Source organism: Lutjanus erythropterus, chromosome 19 (assembly GCF_056507025.1).
Source record: "Lutjanus erythropterus isolate fLutEry1 chromosome 19, fLutEry1.hap2, whole genome shotgun sequence".
Classification (NCBI taxonomy): domain Eukaryota; kingdom Metazoa; phylum Chordata; class Actinopteri; order Lutjaniformes; family Lutjanidae; genus Lutjanus; species Lutjanus erythropterus.
The window spans coordinates 15,529,577-15,542,054 of NC_139335.1; the positions used below are offsets into that span (position 1 = coordinate 15,529,577).

A 12,478-nucleotide genomic window follows, 5' to 3' on the forward strand; every position below is an offset into this window, starting at 1 on the left:
CCTCCAGAGAGGGTTCTGTGTTGAAGCACTACGCCACAGATGGGTTCTCGATAGAACCTCTTATATGGAGATTCTATGTGGAACCTTTCACCAATGGTTCTAGATATAAGCCCTTATGTTGTTGTTTTTTTTCTGAATGGATTCTAAATGGAGCCTTTGAGGTTTGATCAGGAACCAACCAACCAGGCTTTTCTGTGGGGACAAGCTGAAGAACCCCTTATGGTTCTAATTAGCATCTTTATTTCTAAGTGTGTACACAGTATTTGCTCATGTCAGTGACATTCATTCACACTTTCCATTCTCGTTGAAGAGAATAAGAGCGATGAAAATAAAGACCTTGAGCCAGTGTAGACCTCTACACCTCTTGTTTACTCTCATCTCCCTTTGTGTTTCTGCTGCTGCCGCTCATGTTAGCATTCTCTGCTCATATGCTTTCCTTGATCCCTGTCTCTCCATTTATCAATTCTCTTTCTTCTTTCCTGCCTCCATATGTTACATCTCCCTCCATACTGCCCCCCTCCAACGCCTACCTCCCTGCAGTCTCCCTGTCTATCCTGCAGTGTGGTCCGGATACCGGGGGAGGAACAGGTTCTGGAGGAAGGAGCGGTGCACAATGGTTGCCATGATGACCACAAGACCAAGAGCAGCAAGGTTTGCCTGTTACCTGAAGCACACAGATTGGACTTTTAATGATTTATCTAAGATGATAAATGTATTACTTTGAGTATATTTTATGTTATTGTCTTTCCGTCAAATGTTGGGTCATCATAAACAAAATCTAGTTACATTTACTCAGGCCTGGCACCAAAAAGAAGGACTCAAAAGTAGTTCAAAGAAATAGAACTCCATGTGTCCCAGATAAAGTGTGTCACAGACACATGCACACACTTTGTCTTTATATTTGTTTGATATTGCTTGTTTCTAAAGCAAATATTCATTATCATGCCTTTCTTCTGGTAAATTCAGGTCCTCTCTCTTCCCTGTCTTCACCTTAGGAATCTTCAAATCTGAAGTGTTCCCAAGCGGCTCCTGCAGGGCGCAGCCCCAAGGCTCTGAACGGCCTGCTCAGTCCTCAGCTGGAAACTCTGAACAACAGCCAGACGTCACTGTGTGAGATGCTGCAGGAGAAGGAGAAGAAGACGTGGAGTGGAGGGACCATGGGCATGGACCACTCTGCGCTCATCCCTCTGCGCTCCAAGAACTTCAGGGAGAGGAGCGATGCTCACTTTGTGGATGTCATCAAAGAGGACAGGTTAGCAAAGGCCGATTCAATCGCTGGCCCATGGGCTGTTCAAGCAGCAGGATTTGGGAAGAATCAAACCAAATGAAAAAAGACATTAAATGGAACATTGTGTTCTAAGAAATGATCACAACGCTGCATTGTTTTGGCCTGTACTTTTCTACATGTTTTCTTTTCCAATTGTGAAAACTAATTAAGTGGAGAAAATATTCAAAGGTGCACTGTTTTACACACATTAATTTCTAACTCTACACAGCAGGCATAGGAAATGTACATGTCTGGCCCTTTGACAATTTTTTTTTCTTCTTCCAAATCTGAACCTTCTAAAAAGTAATCAATAGGACTGGGTCGGAATGACCTATGGATAAAGACATTAAACAAATCTGTAACATATATTTAAACATAATGGGTAATTGCTAGGTTTAAGCTAGTTGATTGTAACATATAAAATACCAACCACACATAATTTATACAGACTTTCCTCTGTGCCTGTGACAGCCTTATGAAAGACTATTTCTACAAACCTCCCATAAACAAGCTGAGCCTCACCTTCCTGGAGAAGAGCCTGGAGTCTGCCTACCGGATAAGCTACCAGGAGGAGGTGTGTGTTTGTGTGTGTGTGTGTGTGGATGTGTGGTGGAGCTGGGTTTGTGCATAACATAATGGTGCCTGTATATCAGGCTGTTTAATGAATGTGCATGCTTGTGTGCGTCCGTTAATTTCTGACTTTATCCACGTATGATAGGAGCTTATCGTAGTTGTCTTTGGTCTGTCTGTGGTCTGACATTAGTCCAGAGTTTTACAACTGTCAGAGGAAACCAGTGTATTCATCGCGTCTGTGCTGTCTCTGTCTCTGAGTGTGAAATCTACACATGTCTCTGCCTGTGTCTTTCTACCTCTTTGTAGAATCTCTGCATGTCTGTGTCTTGTCTGGGAAGCCTGTTTGCACTGCGTTTTGACCAGACCGGTCAAGACTGCGGCAAAGAGAAATCACTGCAGGACCTTAAAAGTAGTTTTGCATTAGGCTGTGATGTCCTCTGCTGGTGTAACCTCAGAAGTGCAGTTTCACTCATCAAGGCTGCAACTGTTGCTACATTGTCAAGTTTTAGAGTCTGAGTCACAATAACTGAGATAGATTTCAGTAGAGTCTGACTTAAGTCATTAAATGATTGATCATTATTATTATTATTATTATTATTGTTTGCTGAATAAGAAATGTCTGACTCATCAAAATTGGTAATGTAAGTATTAGTAAGGTGGGACGCTATTAGAAATGGAAATAAAAGCAAAACAACACACAGTGGTAATTGCAGGCATCAAATTCAGAATAAGTGTATATTTACAATGTAAATTCTGTTTTTATTGACATTTTAGACAGTGCCCCAGCCTATTTGGAACTGGAGTTTGTAATTAAAACAATATTTTCACTGATTAATTTTCATTAATGTCTTGAACCTCCCTCCATTATTCTTAATTGCTACTTACTTGTATGTTTATTAATATTCTTATATATATTTGTAATAAATTATTTTTGCTATGCTTTTGTCTGTTTTTCCCTCTCTCTCTCTCTCTCTCTCTCTCTCTCTCTCTCTGTCTCTCTCTTGTTCCCTTTCAGGTGGAAACCCAAGCAGTGGTGCAGACTTTTGCCAGTCCAACATTCAGTTCTTTCCTGGACATGCTGCTGTGCTGTTCAGTGTTTCTGGCTCTCTCACTGGCCTGTTTCCTTCGACCGCTTGTCACCCAGCAGAGTCTGTCCACACCGGCACTCGTTCTGACAGCCATAGCTGCCCTGTTGGAGGTTTTGGCTCTGCTGTTTGCTATACGGTGAGATACTGAATATAGAGCAGGGATCTTAAAGCTATAATATGTAACATTTTCTGTATTAAAATGTAAAAACACCAGACAGATGTTGTGTAGCTTAATGAGTTTTGTACTTACATCATCCTAAATATTTCCAATAATGGTCATACCCAGAGAAATCCATAATTTATTCAAAGGAACAGTGCGTTTCTTAGTAGCTGTGAGTAGGAAATACTGCTAGTCAGATATGTCAAGAGTGAAGAAATAAGTCGGAGAGACTTAACATAATGTGAATAAAACAAATTCCAATAGATAAACTAAAATTAACTCAGAAAGGGTCAAGAAATAAATGATCATATACCTGTTTACCTTGTTAAACTGAAAAAAAAAACTGGAGGTATTTTTTTCCCTAACCTTTCTCCTACCCTCTAGGTGAGAACAACCTGACCAGTGTCCCCCAAGTAATTTGAGTGAGACCTGAGATACAGAGGATAGAGGAAATGAATTAGGCATGTGGGCTAACTGGAATATCTTAACCTTCTTGAAGTCATCAGACAACTGTAACTGGATTTTTTTTATGTATAAGGAAATTATGTTAAGACTATTATTTAACATGATAATCACATGGTATTATTGACGACAGGCTTGTTCTTTCTGCTTTCTTGTTGCTTGGTATGCTTGATTTCTGCCTGTGGCCCTTTGCTCCATAATCAGTACCAGTCAAAAGTCTGGACACACTTCTCATTAAATGTTTTTTCTATATTTTTGTAAACATGGTTCAGATTATACCAACAGTGTGCAAAGCTGTCATCCAAACAAAACCTGGCACATGGCACACTTTGCAGAATCTAAAATATCAAGGAGCAAAAACTTTTGCACACACAAAAAAAACCAGCAAAAAAGGCTTCTGCACACTTTCCACTGCACTTGCAATAACGTTGTTAAATGTTGGGTTAAAAATACAAAAAACATTGTTTGGGGGTGTTTTGCTTTTCAGGAATCTAAAATATAAAACATTTTTTGCTTAATACATACATACAAGATACATACTTAATAATTACTGACACTAATACATCATAACAATCTGTATATCAACCACAGCTCTCTGTTTTTCCTCTCCAGCATGGCTTTCTACCTGGACAGTGTGCTGAACTGCACTCGGTTGTTGATGAGAGCGGTTTCAGGCTGGGTAGCACGTCACTGTATAGGAGCCATCCTGGTGTCCCTGCCCATTGTGGCCGTTTTCTCCCATGTCACCTGTGACATGCATCTCTCTATCCAGGTAGATTTTTAAGTTTCCTGTGTTTTCTGTGTGTAGAAGCAGATCACAACGGTGCTGAAAACAAGTTTTGTTATTTGTACGTTGTCTTCATAGCAGATTTTAATCTCTCCCTTTCAAATTGTACAGAAACTCATCTGTAAGACCACCATGCTCATAAACTTGACTTTTCTGACTTAATTATATTCAGCATCTGTCTTTTAGCTATGCAGTATGTTAATAAAGCTTTCAGTCTGTGTAATATATTTTGACTAATGACTTTCTGCCCCATATTTTCTCCAGTACACCATGTTCATCTGCTGTGCTGTCATCATAGCCATCATTCAGTACTGTAACTTCTGCCAACTCAGCTACTGGATGCGCTCAGCTCTAGCAACTTTGGTGGGATTAGCACTGCTTGCCTTGCTCTTCAGCTCCCCCTGCAGGTATGACACACTGAAGAGACTACGAAAGGAAATAACATAATGTATTTTCTTAAGACTTGAAAAATGTGATGAGATTTAATAGTTTATTCAGTTAATGCAACATGATATATGTTGTATAGTGCTTGAGTTATAAATGTACTTGATGCATTAATTAGTGTTACTTGTATTTTATCTCTTCCAGTGTTGCTAAGAATCTATTTTTCTGGTAAGTATACTGATTATGATATTATTAGCATTGTCAGTATCCTAGTTTGTACCTGCTAACAGTGGTGGAAAGTAACTAAATATATTTAATCAAGTACTGTACTTAGTACAAATTTGAGGTACTTGTACTTCACACAGGTTTTTCTATTTTTTGCAAGTTTTATTTAAGCAACTCCGCTACATCTTAGAGGCAAATATTACACTTGTTACTGAACTACATTTGTGTAAAGACCATGTATCTTCATAAAGGATGACTTGAATTTTTCTGATGAACTGTCATAAAAGTGTTTCTATTTAGGTTGTGAATATTTTCCTACTTCTTAACTATTTAGAAACCCTCTAAACTGTGACTTTTTAGAGGTTTGTGGTTCTCACAGGACAGCAACACTACACACATATGATAATCCTCTAGGATACGATGCGTTGCTGTAGATCAAACTACCGTCAGTATGTAAAGTAGTTAAAACGAGCACAACCTTTAAAATCTACAGCAGTAAAATTCAATGTACTCATTACTGCAGCAGTGAAATTAATCATCATGAGTAATAGTCCAAAAAACACTGACAGACAGCAGTTTACTCCACAAAGACTAATTTCACATTTGATACTATTAAGTACATTTAGATGATAATACTTGCATACTTTTACTTAAGCAAAGTTTTGAATCCCGCTTTCTACCTCTAGTAGAGGATGTTTTTTGAAGTAAAAAAAAAACTTTTTTGTTTTGTTAGGGGTTATTTGTAAGAGTAAATGTTCCATTAAGAGCCCTTTTTATCCAAAGAACCCTCTGCACAAAAAAGTGTTCTTCAAGGGTTGTTCAAACTCATCAAAAGTTCTTCAAAGTTTTTTTTTTTTTTTTTTAATGCCATAAAAATGCTCTTTGTAGAACCCCCTCAGTGTGTTGAAGATACTCCTGTCTACATGATTCTAAGAGGGGCATTTATGTTTCAGGGGCATTTCAGACACCATCAGTACAACCCTCCATGAGCAAAAGGATTTAATTATGTTCACGCTAGGAAATAAAGGTATCAAAAGGGTTCTTCCTGAAGGGCTGAGGTTCTAACTAGAACCATTTGCCCCTGAAGAAAGGCTTTGTGAAAGACTAAACCCCTAGGTGGGTTCTATATAAAACCCTTGAAATATAAGAATGTTCTTTGTAGAACCTCTTCAGTGTGTTCTACATAAAACTGTGGAAAGGTTCTGCATATAACGTCCACAGAGGGTTCTAGTTAGAACCATTAAACTGTAGAAGGGTTCTCTATAGAATCTTTCATATGAAATTCCTGGTGGAAACCTTTCTGGATGGTTCTAGGTATAACCCGTTATGTTGGTTTAAGGTAGAACTCTCTAAAAGGATTCCACGTGGAACTTTTATAAAAAGGTTTTTGACAGGAACATAAAAGGGTTCTCCTAAGGGGACAACCTGAAGAACGCTTTATGGTTCTAGTGATCACCTTTATTTTTAAGAGTGTACTTTCACAGTGTGGTATTAGTATTTTTACTGAAGTAAAGGATCTGAACACTTCTACCACTACCTGCTCATCAACCAATCAGTTTCTTTTTGGTAGTCAGTTGCTGGTCATCGCTTGTGTCTGTTGCCTGATGTACAGTTGAAATTCTGGTCAGGTACAAGCAACTTAAAAGTAGTTGTGGTGGTTACTTAAAGCTATAGAAGCTTTATTTTGGGATGTAACATATTTCTTTCCTTTCTACCCCTCTATTTTCCTGCATTTCTTCCCCTCTCTCTCCTCAAGGTCGGACGGCCAGAACAATAACAGCAGCAACAGCTCCATCATCATGTCTGACAGCCCAGCAGACCCAGACCCGCAGCCACACCCACAGGACCTGCTGGGCCCTGAGGCCTGCGTGGCCTTTTTCCTGCTCCTCCTCCTGGTCTGGTTCCTTAACCGTGAGTTTGAGGTTAGTCACCGCCTGCACTATCATGGCAACGTGGAGGCTGATCAACACCGAATCAAGATCCAGAACATGAGGGACCAGGCCGACTGGCTGCTTCGCAATATCATCCCCATCCATGTGGCCGAGCAGCTGAAGGTCACCCAGAGCTACTCCAAGAACCACGACAATGTGGGTGTCATATTTGCCAGTATTGTTAACTTCAGTGAGTTTTATGAGGAAAGCTACGAGGGAGGTAAGGAGTGCTATCGTGTGCTCAATGAGCTCATTGGAGACTTTGACGAGCTGTTGCGGAAGCCTGCCTTCTCAAATATCGAAAAGATCAAAACCATCGGTGCCACGTACATGGCAGCGGCAGGACTTAATGCACAGCAGTGTGCAGATGCGGCGCACCCTCATGCCCACCTCCGAGCTCTTTTTGAATTTGCCCTGGAAATGATGCGTGTGGTGGATGACTTCAACAAGAACATGTTGGGCTTTGGCTTCAAGCTGCGCATTGGATTCAATCATGGGCCTCTAACGGCAGGGGTTATTGGCACTACAAAACTTCTCTATGATATCTGGGGCGACACTGTCAACATCGCCAGCCGCATGGATACTACAGGTGTGGAGTGTCGTGTCCAGGTCAGTGAGGAGAGCTACTGTGTGCTCAGTGGCATGGATTATGAGTTTGATTATCGTGGCACAGTTAACGTCAAAGGGAAAGGTCAGATGAAGACCTTCCTTTACCCGAAGAGCAGTGACAGTGGCCCTGTGCCTCAGTACCAACTCTCAGTCTCACCAGAGATCCGGGCACAGGTAGATGGCAGCATTGGGCGTTCGCCCACTGATGAAATCGCCAGCATGGTGCCCACAACCAGCATAAATGCAAGCAGTACCACTACTATGGTAGCCAGTGCCAGCGCTGGCTCCTCCACTGCCACAGGGCTCAGCCATGAGAAAGAGGCGGACAACCGCGAAAGACGTCCCTCTACAGAGACCTCTCGTGCCAGGCGATCCACATCTCACAGTGGCATGACATCTATAGCTGTTACTAATCGAGAAGGACCCCCTACTTCTGCAAATAACAAACAAATCATCTCATCCTCGGCCCAGCAAAATACTCCCCAAACTTCTACAACAATGTTCCAGAAAGACCCCAAGAAGGACAAATGCGAGCGTGATTATGACAGCAATGTTGGAGAGTTAACCAGACTATAAGAAATTTATCACAATGGCGCTTTTATCATAAGTCCTCTACCCTTTAAGCTCTTGTTCCTGCTGGTTTGGCATTTATAAAATCGCTGTACATTTGGTCCTCCCCCAGGTAGAATCAGGGAGAAAGACCCACAGGCCTCTTGTCTGCATCAGCCAGAGAGCAGGTTGTTTTCAGTTGAAATCTGACTGGCTGATATTATCAGTGGAGGGTGCTGGGTGGACCACAAAGTGAGTGTCAGGTAGGAACACACGGAGGAAATGGGAGGAAGTGATGGCTGACTGAATCTTCTCTTGCCTGCTACAGATCCCATTGTCTCCCATTAACTTACTTGATTATCTATACACCTTTAATCTTACTTATTTTTTTCATATGTCTTTTAAGTGCCTTTAGAATAGAATAATGTGTAGACTAAGCCTTTTTGAGTAAGGGAAGACTAACATAAAGGGAAAACTGTAAATATTAAGCAAACTTTTTTGGATGCTTTGCTTTTGTTACGACTTTACTTTGTAAACTATGTTTTGCTATGATATTTTGCCTTTTATCTAAGAAGAGCTCAGCAAGCTGACCTTACATACTGAATGGAAAGTACTACACCGTGAGCAGAATCACATTGTGTCTCAAGTGAGGGGAAATAAGATGTTAGTCCAAGATATGTATTAGTAAAATGTGCACTAGAATGCAGCAGAGCCTGTTTCCATGTTCTTCATGAAAACCAGAAAACTCTTCATGGAAGGGCCAGCAGAGACTAATCAGTACAGGCTCAGGGCAGACGAGGCCATGCTGCATGTTGTGTGAGTGTATTTGTGTGCATACAGTGTGTGTGTGTGTGAGTGTGTGTTTGAATAACATGCAGAGTTTAATGAGGAGAGGTGCTGATGAGGACCGACTTGGTAAAATTGCAGGATGAGAAACAGTTCAGGAACGCAGTTGAAAAAAACAAATCTCGGTTGCCGATGTGGCAGCCTTTTCTCTGGCCTTGGTTAAGATCTTTGTATTGCCTCAGGACTGAGGCATGATGGTCTCGGCTACACTTAATCATGTATGCTTGCAACAGCAGCGACGTAGATGAGGCTAACTGTTACTAGTGTTTGTGTCCTCCTCAGGATCCTGGCTTATGGGAATTCAAGCTGTGATTAGTGTTGGTGAGTATTTCAGTGGATCCTACGAGGCACTGCTGTACCTGTAGAGCGTCTTTAGCTGTGACTGTAGATTGATTAGAGAAAACAACTGCCTAGGTTTGCTGTGGATTACACTGTGTGTTAGCTGATAGTGCTTTTAAGACATGGATAATCAAAGTGGAATGTCACAAATCAAAACTAAATGTGTTTTACTGTATTTATTGTTACACAAAACTTGAACTGTTCACATGAAGCTCCCTTCTCTGAGCTCTATGATTTGAAAGACATTACTGGATGAAAACAGCTGGACGCATTAGCTGCTTCATACTTTCAATGGCATGAAACTCAATGTAGTTGCACTGTAAATGCAAAGGCAGTGCACCAAATGTATTTCATATTAATCACTATGGGTGTTTATACTCTTTCTTTTTGCCTTCATTGATTTCATACTATTACGTCAGATTATTGAGGAAATCAAACTGATTAAACTGTAAATTTCTCTTGCTGTTACATTTTCTCTGTGTCACTGTTTCTTAGCAGAAAGGATTGTGTGCTCAGAGGCAAAAACAAGTTTTACCATGAAATCCACTTCAGTGTCTTATTTTTGATGTTTTAAATATCCTTAACAACACATTAACCTCGTATTTTTACATTAACATTTCATAATCAGTACCTTTATGTAATAAAGCAAACAAGACAAATATTGCAGAAAAGCAAAGAACCACTTTGCCTTCTTTTATCATCAAATAATTTATTTCAACTGCCACATCTAACATAACCCTAATAGTTAAATAGTATATGTGCTTTTATTTAAATGTGTGAAACTAAGGTAGCTTGTGCCTTTTAACTCTGAACTTGAGTTTGTTGTTTTCACTGTCTGCTCTAAATTGCTTTAATTCATGATATGACCAGTGTGTAGTATTAAGTGGTATCTAGCAATGAGTTTGCAAACACCTGGTCTCCTTCTCCCTTTCCAAGCATGTAGAAGAACCTACAGTGGCTGCAAAACTTGTGCAAAATGCAAAAGGCCATATCAAGAGCCAGTGGTGCGTTGATCCACTCTGGACTGCTGTAAAAAACATGGTGGTTCAACATGGCGGACCTGCGCCCTCTGTATATGTAAAAGGCTCATTCCAGTGAAACGAAAACACAATGATTCTTAATTTCAGGTGACTATACACAAATAAATAACCGTAAATCTTACACACAGGACCTTTAAGAGATCGAACGTTTCTCAAAAGATGATGGTATGTGTAAGTAGGAGAATGTTTACTTTTGCGAATAAAATGCACTTCATTTTGACAAAGTTTTCTAAGTTCATCAAATTTGTGCAGTGCCTTTTCTCAATATACAACTAAATGTAAACATACCAAACACATTCATCATTAATTGGCCTTATTACAGCTTTTGAATTCCTTTTGGTTTGGCTTTCCATTGTGTGCTGTGTTTGTTGCTCAGATGGAGTTGGGTTGTTTTAAATGCAATAATAAGAGTTTGACATAATCGGTTTGAGCTTATGAGCACACAACCCTTGTACCAGCCCATAATTTGTCTTTATTATCCTACAATTAAGGAATGCTTAGAATAGTTGTTGTTGTTATTATCCGAGGTTAAGTACTTAATAGAGGTCATGATCCTTGAGTGTCAGGTAAAAGCTATATTTCTTACAACAATAATTCTGATAAGCTCCTTTGAATAAAGTGTTGCTGGTAATAATGTTTTTCTTAAAGAACATTTTTTCTGGATTATTATTATACAATATGTGGGACAAACAGGAACAATGAGATAGAGGTGTCAACTCACACTAGTTTTTTTTTAACTGCAAACATGAGCTTACATGTCGATTTGGTTTGATTTATTGAGATGTAAGTGACATTCTGAACCAGCAGAATGGCACACTGAGAAAATTTTGATGCCAAAGAGTGTCATTGCCATCTTTGTACGTTATATCTTATCTCCTCCTTGATTTGCAAGTTGTGTTGTGCATGTTCATTTATATATTCACAGTTTAAACACATTTGCACAAGGCACTCACTTTTTATGTACAGTAAGCCTTTATATTGTATAGTATCTGAGCATTTTCTATTATTTATATAAGCGCATGTACTATACTATTAAATAGTCAGAGGAACTGGGTAATTTGAACAATGTTGGAATAATACTTGTGTGTTAAATTTGCCTGCATGTGCAAAAAAAAAAAAAATGTATGAGTGTTTGTAAAACTGTGCGGTTGTGCGTGTTTTCAAAGGGATGCTCTAATCTTAGCAGGAATGTGACCGGGATATTTTAGTCAACTTCATCATCTCAAAAGGTATGACATGCAAGGACACCAAGGCTTCTATCAATACAGATTTCCTTTTTCTTTTTTTTTTTTGAAATTTAATCAGACACTAGATGTCTGCAGGTAGGCAGTAATTCAGTAGTCTGCTACAACCAAGTTTTCATGAATTGTTGCTTTCTTTGGAAATGTTTTTTGTATATAGCACGCTAATAGGTATGCAAGTGAAGGTTAAAATTGAATAAAGTCAGTTGCTGGGAAAAGTTGTCCGGTTGAATTTGTAGCCTGTCTTCTACATCTGGTTCTGTACCAATGGTGGATTGTAACTAAATACATGTTCTCAATTACTCGTCTTAAGTCGCCAACAACTTATTACTTTAATTCCGTATTTTTGTTTCATTCTGTTTTGTATTGTATATGTTTTGTAATATATCACTCCATTGTCTTACAATGTTTGGTTTGTATGGAAAATACTAATCTGCAAAAAGTTAGACCAGTTTATAAACATTGTTACAGAGAAAACAAATTATATAAATTAGCTCAACCTCATACCAGTCACAGCACTAAATACTGCGTAAATGTTATTGAATCAGGTATTTAACTCTAACGATATATACAAAATAAAAGGGACAGTTATTCTGCATAATGAGTATTTTCACTTTCAGTAATTTAAATAGGCCGACATTCTCTTCTAATTAGTTTTTTACCCTCACTTAAGTAAGCCTTTAACTGCTAAACAATGGAGTATTTTTACACTTTTACTGTAATAACAAATCTTAATATTTCTTCTAATGCTGGTGTGTACTAATTTAAATAGAAAAATTGTTCAAATATAATGTATTAGTTTGGTTTGGGGACTTTTATGAGACACTATAAGCAATATAAAGTTAACAAAGAGGTATTCAAATCTTTACTTAAGAAAAAGTGGCAATACGAAATATAAATATTATATATAATAATATAAAAAGCCAAGCTTTCAAAATGATTCTCAAGTATGTGAAATATCAAACATAAAAGTGCTA

The 12,478-nt window shown here is 39.0% G+C and overlaps 1 protein-coding gene across 3 annotated transcripts in view; it reads left to right on the top strand.

Annotated features, from left to right (window-relative positions):
- adcy9b (adenylate cyclase 9b) overlaps positions 1-11,806 on the top strand; it is a 41,990-nt gene extending 30,184 nt beyond the window's left edge. The window contains exons 3-11 of one of the 3 annotated variants that reach the window (XR_014772402.1): positions 541-651; positions 996-1,252; positions 1,739-1,841; positions 2,856-3,064; positions 4,163-4,322; positions 4,602-4,744; positions 4,926-4,949; positions 6,703-8,298; positions 9,164-11,806. Coding sequence is in view for 2 of the 3 variants with exons in the window: in XM_084743661.1 (XP_084599787.1) it covers positions 541-651; positions 996-1,252; positions 1,739-1,841; positions 2,856-3,064; positions 4,163-4,322; positions 4,602-4,744; positions 4,926-4,949; positions 6,703-8,062 (2,367 nt within the window). In the remaining variant the exon portion in view is untranslated. Of the gene's footprint in view, positions 1-540; positions 652-995; positions 1,253-1,738; positions 1,842-2,855; positions 3,065-4,162; positions 4,323-4,601; positions 4,745-4,925; positions 4,950-6,702 lie in introns of all 3 variants that reach the window. The other 2 variants (XM_084743661.1, XM_084743662.1) reach the window with 2 other exon arrangements.
- The last annotated feature ends 672 nt before the right edge of the window (positions 11,807-12,478 follow it).